Source organism: the organism of the source record quoted next, unplaced genomic scaffold (genome assembly GCF_019419815.1).
Source record: "Pyrus x bretschneideri cultivar Hongxiangsu unplaced genomic scaffold, Pyrus_bretschneideri_v1 Contig59, whole genome shotgun sequence".
Lineage (NCBI taxonomy): Eukaryota > Viridiplantae > Streptophyta > Magnoliopsida > Rosales > Rosaceae > Pyrus > Pyrus x bretschneideri.
Genome location: NW_025999797.1, coordinates 1,736,042 through 1,751,571, shown reverse-complemented (window position 1 = coordinate 1,751,571; position 15,530 = coordinate 1,736,042). Strand labels below are relative to the sequence as shown.

The 15,530-nt window shown below is 38.3% G+C and overlaps 1 protein-coding gene across 1 annotated transcript; it reads right to left on the bottom strand.

The window, feature by feature from the left end:
- Positions 1-1,477: 1,477 nt before the first annotated feature.
- On the bottom strand, positions 1,478-3,325 carry LOC103961596 (cyclin-D3-2-like). Its single transcript, XM_009374166.3, has 4 exons — positions 2,649-3,325; positions 2,361-2,562; positions 2,109-2,239; positions 1,478-1,995 (listed from the first exon to the last, which is right to left on the bottom strand). The coding sequence occupies exons 1-4, from the start codon at positions 3,147-3,149 to the stop codon at positions 1,720-1,722; spliced, it is 1,110 nt and encodes a 369-aa protein (XP_009372441.2). The 5' UTR covers positions 3,150-3,325; the 3' UTR covers positions 1,478-1,719.
- Between the last annotated feature and the right edge of the window lie 12,205 nt (positions 3,326-15,530).

The following is a 15,530-nucleotide window of genomic DNA, read 5'->3' as shown; positions in this document are numbered from 1 at the left end:
GCTTAAACTTTAACCAAACCTAAAGAAAAAGTCAGGGGAGGACCACAGACAACAAGAGCAAACATACATCCTCACAAATTCCCATATCCTGCGCAAATCCAATCTCAAACCTTTCCCTACAGAAATTTATGGATGCTGCTAATCTTATACAAGATATGAAAGCCAATTTACGAAGATAATACGCAAGTCATTTACTAAGCATGAGACATTTGTTACTAAATACATTGACATGTTCTGCTTGCTGATAGCATTTGCAATCGACTGATAGAATCTGACTTATCAATGGAACTAGGTACACAAACGTAAAACTGTACAAACAAGGTGCTTAAACTTGCAGACTGCTGACTTCTATGAATATAAGAAGATGGCGTTACTAAAAGGCTCATTGCCTGCTTGCACTCAACTGACATAATCCGACTTCTAAATGCAACAGTTACATTGCTCATTCTCTTAGCAAGTGACCATTTGCAGATTTGAAATAAGGTGTTGGATCAAAACAAAGCAGGGAGTAGGTGTTGACAGGGGACCTGAAAAGGCCGATAGAGAAACAAATCAATGTGGCTAAATAACCTCACAATAAGTTGTTTAGACTTCAGAGTCTAATCTGCTAGAAAACAACCGGAAGCCTGTCAACAGCTATGCATAGTTTAAACCTGTACTAAGATCAAGCTACATCAGTAAGACTAGTTACTCAGCCACAAGAATCATTTCTATGAGTCAAAAGAATAGATAAACACATTCTCGGATTGTCCTAGATTGCGACCATGTATATCATTTCATTTAGCATAATAGAAATACGAGACTACTTCACGAGTACTGGTTTTGGACATGTGCATGGGCGCGAACACAAGGTTCAAAGCCTCTTAAGGCAGGAAAATTTGTTGCAAGAAAATATTCGGTAGTTTGGAACCTTGCCAATGTCTAGTGATGAGTTTGATCACGTTGTAAGAGGCAATCCAACCAAATTACCTAATCATAGAGCTCCCTCTCTCTCTCTCTCTCTCTCTCTCTCTCTCTCTCTCTCTCTCTCTCTAATCTAGTTCAACAAACCAACTAACAAGCACACTGCTCGTTACCCACCTCTTTCTAATTAGAAAAACTCCAAAGTCATTGTTTTGCTCAATCATGCTGAACAACCAAAGACTTTCAGTGCCCAACATTTTACTTCTTTATTGTTTGGTATAAATGACTAGCGTTGCCCGTCTCCATCTCTGGCCTTTTTTTATTGTTCTGTTTCCCTTTTGCCTAGAGGAACTGAACTTACACTTCTATATCTACCCTCATCCCACCCCCTGCGGCACTGATGGACGCCTCAGGTTTAGTTTCAAGCTCAGGTAGATAAGGAGCACAAAGAGGATGTCTCGGACTTATTTTTCTAGATAACCACTCCACTACATATAACAAAATGAATAAGTGATAAAATATACTTGTGTCAATTGTGCGTTTATGCATGATATAATTACTTAAATATGGCAGATCAAGCATGATTGATTGCTTCCATTCATCAGCAAACACCCCCCCCTCCCCCAACCACATCTCAAGAAATAGGTGAGAGAGGTGGAGTTTTAATCTCACAGCGTTTCATTTTCACAAGTTTGGCCACAGAGGGAATGATGATATATTAGAGACGTACTCAATACAGATACCGCCAATAACATAATACACAAAAGAGGGATTATATACTACCATGTTTAATAGTAGACAAAAGACAATCAGAGACTAACGTGAGCTGCTCAGCACATCCACAGACACACGATTTAAAGAGGGCAACCTCATCTGCTGGTTCTGCAGTCTGCTCCTTTTAAATTGAGGATCTGGTGAGGATGAGTCCGGTGATGCCACCGCCCATGAACCATTTGACATGTCACAGCTGAAAGATGCGTTAATAACCCCATTAGGGCTGCTGGGTACCAATAAATGCTTGCGTTTGTGGCTTTGGTTTTCGACTCTCCCTGACAGTTCCAGGATGAGCTTGGAGCACTCATTCACCCTGTCCTGTAAAGGACATAATAATATTCGACTATTTAGCGCATCAATTTGCATTACATTTGCAGAAGCAGGACAACAAATTACATGAGAAGTGACAAATCCGTTTATTAAGTACAAACCTTACTGACTTTAAGTAAATTCATAAGCTGATTTTGGTATTCCACAGGATTAAATGCCTCAATTTCATCAATAACATACAGCATTGTTGCAGTAGCTAATACGGAAGGCAAATAACAAGTAAATCTGGAATCTGCAATAAAATACCGAATCGAAAATAAGATTAGTTCCAATTGTTTTTATGCCTTTTCGATATATATGATTGATACTAAACTACTCATTGATCAGAAAATGAAACAAATTCGATTGCTCACCCGCAATGACGGATAGAAGTAAACGCTCACATCTCCACAGAAACTCCCAATGCAGGTGGATCTTCAAACCGAACCTCCTGATGATGTGATCAAAGTATGAATTTGGGGTCACCGGATTCATCCTCCACGCAAGAGTCGATAGCACCAAAAGCTCCATTCTTTGAATGGTTTTTGCTTCGAAAACATACTTTGATTCCTTCACCTAAACACAATCACAAGATATCCAGTAAACAAAACAGTCTAGCAATTTCACAAACACTCAAATTGCACATGGAAATTTATACATACTTGCAAATCTAAGAGAAGGGGCACATGGGTCTCCTCCACTTTGGCGGCCAACGAGACGCAGGCGACAGCGGCGAGCTGACTCATCCACGGCTTGTCCCTCTGAAACGGCCGACTGGCAATGAATCTATCAAAGTAGTTCACAGCTAGAACGGTGGTCAAAGAGGAGAACCCATAGTGTGCCTTTACACTAAGAATCCACTCAACCGCCTCTTTCCGAGCTGCCATTAAAGACCCATCTGAGATTTCGCCACTGAAACACACATGGGTTTGTTCCTCTTTGGAGATTAGAGAGGAAAGTTCATCATTTTCCCAGAAAATATCACTTTCCAGAACAACCAAAGGGAAAGATGAATGCTTTTTTGAAAACCCATCACAGTTCTCGCTCTCCTCATCACTACCATTGTCTCTCAAATCTTCCTCAAATCCTTCCTCGCAGAATAATAAAAGGTCGAACGCCATTGGAGGGTTTTGGAGCTCTTGGGGTTCTTCTTGCAGAGCCATCTTCTTCGGAGAAGAAGAGAATAAAAGTCTTGGTCATTACACAAAATGAACAAGGGAGAGAGAAGGGGTTGAACTCATGCCCATATACATCTCTGAATCTGTTTCTTTCTCTCTCCGGACCTTTTTAGGAGAGACACAGAGCGCCAAACGTAGGAAGCAGACGAAGGGTTTTATTTCAGAAGCCCTTCACGCCCGTACTTTTTTTGGACATTGTCTGCCCCTTCCACTTCTGGTGTCCTTCCGTGTCCTATTGTTTGTGTGGTCACGATTAAGCTATATTAACATTTTATATTACTATTCATTTTTATTTTATTATCTTTATAAAAAAAATAAAATATTGATGTGGTGTAACCGTGACCACACAAAACGGGAGGGCATCAGAAATGGGAGGGCAGACAATCCTTGTCCTCTTTTTTTTGGTGCCTTCACGTTCAACCATTACTTTACAGAGTAAATTGTAGTAATGGTCCATCAACTTTAATTAGATTTGAGCAATAGTCCCTTAACTAAAAATCAATTACCATTGATCCCTCAACTCGTCAAAATGTGTAGATATGATCTTTTTCGTCAACTTTGTTAGAATTTTGTCAAAATAAGTTATGTTGAAATGACTATTGCTACAATTAGGATCCCTCAACTGATCAAAACATGTAGTTATGATTATTTTCGTCAACTTCGTTAGAATTTTGTCAAACTGAGTTATGTTGGTAGGATCATTGCTACAATTGGGTTAAAGTTAAGGGACTATTGCTCCAATTAGGTTAAAGTTGAGGGACCATTTTCCTAATTGGATTAAAGTTGAGGGACCAATGATAATTGACTTTTAGTTGAGGGACTATAAATACACGTTTTGATAAGTTGAGGGACCAATGGTAATAGATTTTTAATTGAGAGACCATTACTCCAATTAAGTTAAAGTTAAGAGATTATTACTACAATTTGCTCTTACTTTACAGGGGCAAGGCATTTCAAATTAGGGATAATTTGATATAGATCCAATTTTGTGAGAGATTAGTAGAATTTGTCTACTTCATTGAAATAGGTCCAATAATTAAGATTTCATGTATGTTTATTTGTGGTTTGTACCATATTTACCCCTTAGGCTTACGAATTGTAGTAAATACACAAAATTTCTTAATTATGAGATAATTTGTGGTTTAACTAATCCCTTAATTGTAGGATTAGTTATAGCCATATAATCATCTCAACCCCCAGTCTGTTTCATCCCTCATTTTTTCCTTCTTCCAAACAATTCCCTCTATCAATCCTCCTCTCTTCTTTTCATGGGTGATATTTTTGTGTTCTTCCCTCCAAATTCGTTCCTTTAATGGAGGTATATTATATCATATTTTTATTTTTATGTTCCGCCATGTAGGTTCCCAGCATTTTTCTTCCAATACAATAGGTAGTTTATTTTTGTTTTACGGGTAGATTATATCTGTTTTGTAGGTATAAAGCATTTTCTTCCTATACAATAGGTAGGTAGTTACTAGATTATATCGGTCTTGTTTTCTTCATAAATAGTAGGTAGTTACTAGATAATATTTTAGTTTGAGTATTTAAATATTCAAAATTTAAAAACTGAATAAATGATAAAAAATTAAAGAATTTAAATATTTTTATCTGAAGGGGCAAAATTGATATCAAAATATGTAATTGGATAACTGGACTCAGTCCCAAAAACTATCTAAGTTTTTGGACCTAGATCCAAAAGCCCCTTCAAATTATTACTAATTGACTTGGATCTATAAAAAGAAGAAGTCAAGGCATTTCAAATTATTTATTGACACAGACAAAGTTAAGAAAAACTTGTATCGGACCTTGAAGATATAGTTTCGAATGTGATCTCTATTTTTGAATTCGGTACCAACAAATATCACCCCCCTGAAACAACATTCTCTTTTTTTTTTTTTTTTGCTTTTACAAGTTTTTTACTTGATGACCCCTCAAATATAATTCAGTGTGTCATGTTTAAATTTGTACACTTTCTTAAAAGTTCTTTTAAAACCGCTATTCACCTCTGAAAATGAACATTTTGAAGAATCCTCACACATTTGTAAACAAAAATAAACGTAGAATCAGTACTTTCGAGTAATATATATAGCTTGTAGTAAATGGTAAAGACCAACAATAATGATTCTGTCGTATGCAAGCATCAAGGACTTATTAATATTTCTCTCCACATTTATTAAAAAAGTCTTTTTTCTTTTTAGCAAATAATATTATCTATATTCGGGAAGAAGGTGAGCTTAGCTTCACAATGGACTAATAATAATGCGGTTCAAATTCGTTTCTGATGAGAATCAAACATAAAACATCTCACTTACATGTGAAAGGAATACTACTAGACCGTAGTTCTAAGTGGCTTATTAAAAAAAGTCTTAAATCCAAAAGTTATCCATTCATATAAAGTGATACGATGAAAAATATAAATTTCTTTTGGTTCATATCGGGAAATGATATCTATTGTATACTGTGACATCGAACATAAAAAGTAAAATAAAATAAGGGTAAATTACGCAAAATTATCTCAACTATGGATCTAACCACAATCTCATACCTCATATTTTAAACATTTCAATTTCATACCTCTTATGAATTTGTTGCAATATCAGACCTCCGTTAAAGTTTTTTTTAATTTGGTTGTTAAATGATGACGTGGCAAGAGCGGGGCCCACTCATTCTCCAACTAAAATAAAAAAATTAATTAATTTTTATTTAACAATTAAAATGAAAAAAAAAAAACTCTCTTCCTCAAATATTTCCAATTCCCCAAGTCGGCTCCACTACCCTTCTCATTCCCTAATTGCCGACTACCTTCCCAAAGACCTGCACCGTCCACCCACCCATCATTCTCAGCCGTCCTCATCGTTCTTCTCTTCAACCACCCCTTCCTCGCCCCACCTCTGCTCTTGACTTCCTCTTCAACTCCTTCTCCAACATCACCAATGTCACCGACCTCACTCTCATCAACGACGCCCAGTTCTACGCTGTCTACATCTTCTACCCAACAAAAATTCCCATAAAACCAACCTTCAACTCCACCTCTGTTACCTCCTTCACCACCTCCTTCGTCTTCTTCGTCTTCCCGGAAATTGCAACGATCCCGAGATTCGGACTCTGCTTCGTCCTCTCCAACTCTACCTCGCCGCCCAACGCCCTCGCCAGCCAATACTTTGGCTTCTTCACCAATGCCACCGTCCCCTTCGTCGCCCCGTTGCTCGCCGGCCAGTTCAACATGAGTCGAAACCTGGAATTCAATGACCCAAATAGGGATCGCATCGGCGCCGACTGAGCCGTCGGCAGAGGCCTGGCAGATATCGAATAGGCTGTCAAATACGAGGCAGTCATCGTCGACGTTGAAGCGCATGAGGTGACGGGAGTGGACGGAATCGGCGTGGGTCTCGGGTTTTTTTTTGTGAAAAATTTGCGAACTGGAAAAATTTAGGGAATTGGAAAATTAGAGGAAGAATTTTTTTTTTTTTTTTTCATTTTAATTGCTAAATAAAAAATTATTAATTATTAATAATTAATTAATATTTTATTTTAGTTGGGAAATGAGTGGCCTTCATTCCTGCCACGTCATTATTTAACAGCCAAATTGATAAAAAATTTAACGGAAGTCTGACATTGCAACGAATTTATAAATTGAGGTATGAAATTGCAATGTTTAAAATATAACGTATGAGATTGTTGTTCGACTCATAGTTAAGGTAGTTTTGTGTAATTTACACATATAATAAATATAGGGACGAATCCTTGGCATTATTTTTTATACACAACTTTTGACACATGTTTTTGTAGCGCCACTTCGTAATGTATTTCAATTATCCAAACAGTCTATCTTTAATGTCTTTCCTCCAAAATCATGTCTACAAAAAATCAGCCAAATATAAGACCATATGACAATAGGATTAAGGGTTTCTTTGTAGAACCGTAATTGTCCATTTCTTCACTTCAAATGAATGTCTTAATGGCTTTGGGTTTGTCTAATTTTTTGCACAAATGATCTATGAATGATGTTCTAAAAGATCGATGGTTTGGATTGTTAAAATACATTATGAAGTAGCCCCCACAAAAATGACACACCTCGACCCCAATCGAGACATGCTGGTCGTCACATGAGGGTGACGTAGCCATGTGCGCTGTGCGGAAGTGAACGTGATATGAAAATACGGATAAATAAGAACTTGCTAACTAATTACACTAGACTAACATATCAGTGCGAGTGAAAATGTTTAGAGTAAAGGACACACATAACCAGAGTGTAGATATCATAATGCAATCTAGAAGTTAAGTTACTAATTATATGGATCATAGAAGAAACCATACACTGGTGAATGTCTGTCAGAACCGCTGTGAAGTCCTCATGAGCCACCAACACAAACTTCTATCTAGAACCTGGAGAGATGTAAAACAGAAAGTGTGAGTGGGCAAAAACAAAACTTTCAAAACCATTTATCTTTTTAAATGTAATAACCCCTACTGTAAAACCCGTAAAAGTTTCCCAGAAAATAATACTGTAAACATATATGAAAACTATACTCAAGAATAACCAAACCATGTGTATGCCATGACAATCATCTCAACCATGAATAAGTAAGCCAGGTGAATTGCACTAATATAAAGTGACATATCAACCGGAATCACCTAACGTGACCTGTACAGCTGAATCTAGAACTCAACAATCAAATCAAATCCTGCACACAAGTCGAAACCACCTATGTGGTCTAGTACGACAGGCTAGGTGTAAACAAGTACGCTCAAGTGCTACGATCACATGAAGGCTATGCAAAGTATCGCAAGTCACCTACGAGTCGGAACCATCTAATGTTGTCTGTACGACAGGCTAGCACCTGCCTATGATCCAAGGTGAGCGTATGGTGTAGGAGGTGACCAATCATGTGAAGGCTAAGCCTTACCCTCGGGCGGAGCACTAACACCTGGGTGCAGGATATAAATCATTGAAAGCAACTCATTATAATCGTATACACTACCATCACAACCATTGCTATATACTCACCTAAAGCTTAGCTAAGCGTCCCCAGCGTCGATCAGTAATATGCATAGCTATATTAAAGCATATTCTAATATGTAATGCATATGACATGACATTTAAAACATAAATACCATTTAAACAGTTTCTGGGAAACATAAGGCATATGTATGTGTATATATATACATATACATATATATAGCCGGGTTGTAATCCCCAAGTCTTGCCTGGCTACGCTCATCATCTGGAAACGTCTCACTTATATGTGAAACAACTATTTTAATGTTATTTTTAAGCACATAACCATCACTATGAAATAACTTCTCATACGTTGCTCAATTAGGGTGTTTGAATATACTATCGTGGCCTACTCAACACCCCGAGCATCCCTATATTTTTAGAATAATTTTCTAACATCCTACGCGCCCCCACGTGCTGGCCAAGGCACGGCCATACGTGCCAGCCACGTGCGGTCATGTGCCTGGTATGCTGACGATAACCTTAACGCTGTTAGGGAATATGCTATTAAATAATAGGATATTCCGTTAAATATACCTGATGCTGTTAAGAATATTTCGTCGAATTTGATGAAATATGCTCTGTCTTCTCCGATGATTCGTCGGATTTCGTCACCTGCCGCCGTCTGCGTCGCCGGAAACTGGAAAATTCTTAAACCTTAATATCTTCTTCATTTTTCAACCAAATTTCATGAAAATTATACCAAAATGAAGCTCTAAATGAGTAAAACATTTTTTTTTTTTACCAATTTAGAGTCCTAAAACCAACGGTATATGGTCGGAAAATTCTTCAATAGTCCAGCCAAATCTGCAACTCGATAAACCCGAGTGTCCCAATGTCAAAACTGCTCTAAAATTGTTCCAAAGTGCTAGTGGAGCAAGAATAGTACCTTATTAAGTCCCAAAACTAACTAAAACCTTCGCGATCACGTCGGAGAAAATTACACCCCTCGCTAGAGCTTGTGGAGTCTCATTTAAAGTCAAACCACTTAACAAAAGGTATCACCATGTTCTAGGGTTCGAGAAAAGTAAGAATCTGAAACACCAAGTTCGATTCGTAGAGTTTTGGTTTAGTTTGAGGGTGAATGCTCTCAGTTGTACGGACGGGGAAGAAAATTGGACAAAGAAAGAAAGGATGCAGGTTGAACATGTGCGTGTGTGTGTGGCCACGGGTTGGCCATATTAAAATGGCCTCAAGCCCCAATTGGGTTGCATGCTTTGGATTCATGCAATTAAACCCAACCCAATTCTTTTATTCCTTTACAACATCTCCACTACGTACCCGACTCAGCCCTAATTTGCATCCATGTTCTCGTAACGTCGAATACCACTTACTCACATCGATGAAAAAATGATTGAAGACTATATACATACATCCACGTCGCAAGACCCACAAGGGCAAAATAGTCATTTCAACGCACTCGAGGATAAAATATATTATAATTCGGGACAGGTCATCACAAAAAACTGTAGAAAAAAAAAAATGATGACAAAGATCCGCCCAAACCGCCCAAGAAATATAAGACAATACAATATATTCCTTCTTTAACATACAATATTTTTATTATTATTATTTTTAAATACTAAAATATATTTACAGTAAGACCATCTCCAATGGTGACGCACCCTGACCAAAATCAAGGTGTGCTGGCCGTCACTTGAAGGTGACATAACCAAAGTGCAAGTGATGAAAGAAAATTATGAAATAAATTAAAACCAAACTAGAATTTAACTAATAACGTGAGTGTGTAGTAGTGATTACAACCCATAACTACAAATATTCAGAGCATAGATAACATAATGGTAAAGCAGTTGAACGAGAGAAATGCTTATTACACAACTAGAGATAAGTTCCTACATTAATATGGAGATATGTCAGAACCACCAACTATTCCTCGTATGCCATAGAGATAATTTAGCTAACTAGGACTTGGAGGGGCGAAAAAAAACAGAAGGGTGAGTGGGCACAAAAATAAAGGTTTATAAAATCCATTTATTTTCCAAGTATACTAACCCTCGCTATAAAACAAGTATAGTTTCCAAAATATCATACTACATATAAGTATGAAGATCAAATGCATGTCAAATGTAAGTCCAGAAGTATACCATAACAAATATTCTCAACAACAGTATAGATATGATTATGCGATGTAATCTATACTAACATGTCAGTCGAAGTCACCTACTGCGACATGTATAACTACACATATTGCTCATCCGTCTATGCTAACACATCGAGTCGAAACTGCCTAGTGCAGTTTGTATGACAAGCTAGGTGTGATAATAACGCTCTAGTGCTACGATCACGTGAAGTTTGCGCTAGGCGCGGTCACCATCAAGTCGAAACCACCTATTGTGGTCTGTACAACAAGCTAACACCTACTTAGATCCAAGGTGAGCGTGTAGTGCTAGGAGGTGAACATACATGTGAAGGCTAGCCTGGCCTCAGTTGAGCACCCACCTGGGGTGTAGCAATGATGAGCAGACTATATGTAAGCATGCCATAATGATTCAACCATTTAATCATCACATAACCTTACCTAGACTTACCTACGCATCCCACGTTCACATTAGCATTTCAAACCATTCACATCAATTACATGCAGGTAATATGCATATGGACATGCCATGATGCAATATAAAACTTAACCATGTCATAGCATTTAAATAATATATAATTCATGGCATAAATGCATAAAACCATTTAAAAAACATTTATGGAAACTATAAAGTATATACGTAATATACGAAACAAAATGTCCACTCACTGGTATGTCGTAGGATCATAGCCCTTAGTCTCGCTTGTCCACGAACGTCCTCAAGGTAAGTTTCCCCTATATGCGAAACAACTATTTATAATTAATTAATAGGACATATACTTAAAAACTAGGAAAAACTTCCCATAATTTGCTCAAACGAAGGGTTTGAATATATGACATTAATCTACTCGACGTCACGGACCTACACAAATTTTCAAAATAATTTTTGGACACCGGACGCGCCTTCACACGCCTGGCCACGCGCAGCATGTGCAGTCCGTGTAACTAACGGCGTTAGGAATATTCTGTTAAAACTTTAACAAAAGTTAATGGCATTGCCTGACGCCATTAGAATATTCTATCAGGGTTGACGGAATATTCCGTCGTCTTCTTCAGTCGCCCTCGCCGATCGTCGTTGTCCGCTGCCATCTAAACTCGCCGGAAACTGGAAAATTTCGCCGGTTTCTGGAGAATTTTCAAACCTTTATAACTTTTCCATTTCTCAACCATTTTTAACGAAATTTATATGGATTTGAAGCTTAAGAAGAGTAGAACAACATTATACCTTCCAAAAGTCTAAAAGTGGATGGAAAATGGCCTGATAATGGCTCAAAAGTCTAGGCCAAAACTTTGCTCCTCAAACCCGTGTACTTCCGAGGTTATTTCTTCTTCAAACTTGTCCTATGAGCTTTGGGGAGTTGTAAGGAAGCTTCCCCGACCATTAAAACCTTAAAACGTGGTTGAGATCACGTCAATACCAACTTGACTGAGTTAGAGCTTCCGAGTTACTCCATATTGACCACTCAAAACTCAACCGTTCGAGAGTCGGTTGGTATGGTTGTGTTCGCGAGTTCAAGGTGATCACGATGGTGGTGATTGTTGGTTTGATTTGTGGGGTTTGGACGTCGAACCTACTAGTTGCAAAGAGAAGAAAGGTTTCGGGGAAAGAGAGAAGAGAGAAAGTGCGTTAGCTCTGATTGAGCAGAGAAATGGAGTGGGTTTCTGATTAGTTGCGTGAGAAAATGAGAGAAAATAATTAGAGGAAAGCATAAGGCATGGGTCAAATTTTAAAGAGAGAAGAGGATAAGATTTTCAGATTTCCCACAGTAAAAAAAATTCAAAAAATCTATTTGAAATAGTGTTTCTAATACTAATAAAATTAATGTACACTCATAACAACGAGTATGAATTAATTACGATGGCAAGAATAATAATTTAAGAGCAAATAAATACGTCCATGTCACTTGCCAACAAGGGCATACACAGTAATTTACATATTCGCGGTGAAATTACATAGAAAATTAAGGATGGGTCGTCACAACCTACCCTCTTTAAGAAAAGTTCGTCCCCTGAAATTTCAACACTGACTACAGGTCATAATCAAAGAACAGATGTGGATACAAATCTCGCATGTGCTCTTCTGTCTCCCAAATAGCTTCTTCAACTGTGTGGTTCTTCCATAAGACTTTCACCATCCGAACGATTTTGTTCCTAAGAACTTTGTCTTTCCAATCAAGAATGGTCACTGGAACCTCGTTATAGGTCAAGTTTGGATTGATCTCTAATGGCTGAGGAGGAATTACATGTGATGGATCCGAGACATATATCCGTAGCATCAACACGTGGAACACATTATGTATCATCGGCAACTCTGGAGGTAGATCAAGTAGGTAAGCAACTTTACCAACTCGCACAATGATCTGGTATGGCCCGATGTAAGGAAGGCTCAGCTTCTCTTTCTTTCCGAATCGTACTACACATTTCCATGGTGACAGCTTTAAGAACACCCAATCACCAACCTTATAAACTCTGTTGGTCGAGTGTCTATCGACTATACTCTTCTACTGATCCTGAGCTACTTTCAGGTTAGCCTTTATAACCTGAATGTTCTACGTCGTCTCATCCACGATCTTCGAGCCCACCAAAACACTTTCACCATCCCCTAACCAACATAATGAAGTACGACATGGTTTTCCATACAACACTTCAAATGGTGCCATACCAATGCTGGAATGGAAGCTGTTGTTGTAGGCGAACTCTATCAACGGTAAGCATTTGTGCCAAGCGTCTTTGAAATGTAGAACTGAAGATCTAAGCATATCTTTTAGTGTCTGTATAGTTTTCTCTGACTGTCCATCCGTCTAAGGATGATAGGTGGTACTGTAGAGCAGTCTTAATCCCAGAGTTTCTTGGAAAGTTACCCAGAACTTCAAAGTAAATCAGAGGTCCTGTCATAAATGATATTAACTGGAACACCATGATACTTGACAACTTTAGAGATGAACTGTTCGGCCAACTGACTCAACAACTAATTTTCCTGAACAGGTATGAAGTGTGCTGACTTTGTAAGTCGATTAACTATCATCTAGATGCCGTCCTAACCATTTCGCATATAAGGTAACTTGTACACGAAATCTATTGTAATATCTTCCCATTTCCACTGGGTATCAAGAGTGCTTGTAGCAACCCAAATAGCTTTTTTCTTTCTGCCTTAACTGGCAGACTACTCATTGACTCGCATATTATGCAATTTCCCTATTCATTACAGGCCAATAATAGAAAGGTCGGATGGTATGATACATCTTGGTACTCTAGGGATGCATCGCATAAGCGGAGATATGCACCTCATCTGATATCTTTTTCTTCAGTTCTTTTACATTCAGCACATAAATCCAATCACCCTGTATCAGCATCCCATCAGGCTTTTGAATCCTGAAGTTTTTCTTTTTGCCGTCTAATACTACCTATATTAACTTCTGAGATTCTGCATTATACATCTAGGCTTCGAGAACACGGTCCAACAGAACCGGTCTGACTTGAAAGCTGGCCAGTAAAGCTTCATGTTGATCCATTTCTAAAGCTACTCCAGTGGATCTTAAATCAGTCAAAAGAGGAATACGACTGGCATAAAGAGTATTAAGTCGAGCATGAGGTTTCCTGCTGAGGGCTTTAGCTACAGTATTCGCACGACCGGTGTGATACTCGATTGTGCACCACTACCGGAGATTAAGCTTTTTCTAAGTGAAGATATACTTTAGACTCTTATGATCAGTGAAAATTTTACACTTTTCCCCATAAAGATAATGCTTCTAGATTTTCAAAGCAAAAATGATAGCTGGCAACTCAAGATCATGAGTAGGATAGTTTATCTTATGAGGTTTAAGTTGTCGTGATGCATACGCAATCATCCTTGCATGCTGCATTAATACACAGCCTAGACCATTCAAAGAGGCATCACTATAGATTTCGAAATTCCCACTGTCATCGAGAAGTGCTAAGATAGGTGCATGAGTGAGACAATACTTCAACTGTTGGAAACTTCGCTCATAGTTATCACTTCATTCAAAATTTACTCCCTTCCTGGTCAACCTTGTCAAAGTTAAGGCTACAATTGAGAAGTCTTTCACAAAACGTCGATAATAGACCGCAAAACCAAAAAAACTTCGTACCTCAGTGATAGTCCTAGGTTGCTCCTAATTTTCTACTGCTGCTATCTTCTGGGGATCCACGATAACACCCTGAGCTGATATGACGTGCCCTAAGAATGACACTTGATCTAGCCCTAAGAATGACACTTGATCTAGCCAGAACTAACACTTACTAAACTTAGCATACAACTGATTCTCCCTAAACTTCTTCAAAACCAGACATAGATGTCTAGCATGCTCTGCTTCGCTCTTAGAATAAATCAGAATGTCATCAATGAAAACAATTACGAACCTGTCGAGGTATGGACGAAATACCCGATTCATTAGGTCCATAAAGGCTGCTGGAGTATTAGTCAACCCAAATGGTATCAAAAGAAATTCATAATGACCATGTTGAGTTTTGAAGGCTGTCTTCGAAACGTTATCTCTTATGATCTTCACCTGGTAGTAACTAGACCATAGATCAATTTTTTAGAACACATAGGCACCACAAAGCTGATAAAAAGATCATCGATACGAGGTAACGGATAATGGTTTTTAATCGTCACCCGATTCAACTGCCTGTAATTGATACATAGCCTTAAAGTTCGTCTTTCTTCCTTACGAACAAGACTGGGGCTCCTCAAGGTGAAGTACTCGGCTGAATGAAACCCTTATGAACAAGCTCTTGTAACTGGGTTTGTAACTCTCTTAATTCAGCAGAAGCCATACGATAGGGACTTAAAGAAATAGGATCAGTACTTGGAATTAAGTCGATAGTGAACTCCACTTCACGATCCGGTGCAATCCAGGTAAATCGTCAGGAAAAACGTCAGGAAAGTGTCTGACTACCCGAACATCTTCTACACGAAGCAGGATTCTCTTCTGTGACCACTACATGAGCCAAGTAGCTTTAACAACCTTTTCTTCAACAACTGTTTTGCCCTCACAGCTGAGATAACTCCATGCTTTAGACCGCTTCGTTCACCAACAAATGTGACAATAGGCATGTCCAGTAGATGAAAGATAACAACCTTTTGATAACAATCCAACTTGGCATGATTGTAATGTAACCAATCCATGCCCAAGATAAAGTCAAAGTCAACGATATCCAAAGGAACAAGATTGGCTAGCATCATGACGTCCTCAATAAGAACTGGACATCCTTTGTACTCCCAACCAATATAAGCATCGAGAACTCT

Coding starts and splice junctions, on each gene's coding strand:
- LOC103961596 (XM_009374166.3), bottom strand. CDS start 3,149: ATGGCTCTGCAAGAAGAACCCCAAGAGCTCCAAAACCCTCCAATGGCG. Junction 2,563..2,648: donor CCCTTCTCTTAGATTTGCAA/GTATGTATAAAT, acceptor GATTGTGTTTAG/GTGAAGGAATCAAAGTATGT. Junction 2,240..2,360: donor ACTTCTATCCGTCATTGCGG/GTGAGCAATCGA, acceptor ATTTTATTGCAG/ATTCCAGATTTACTTGTTAT.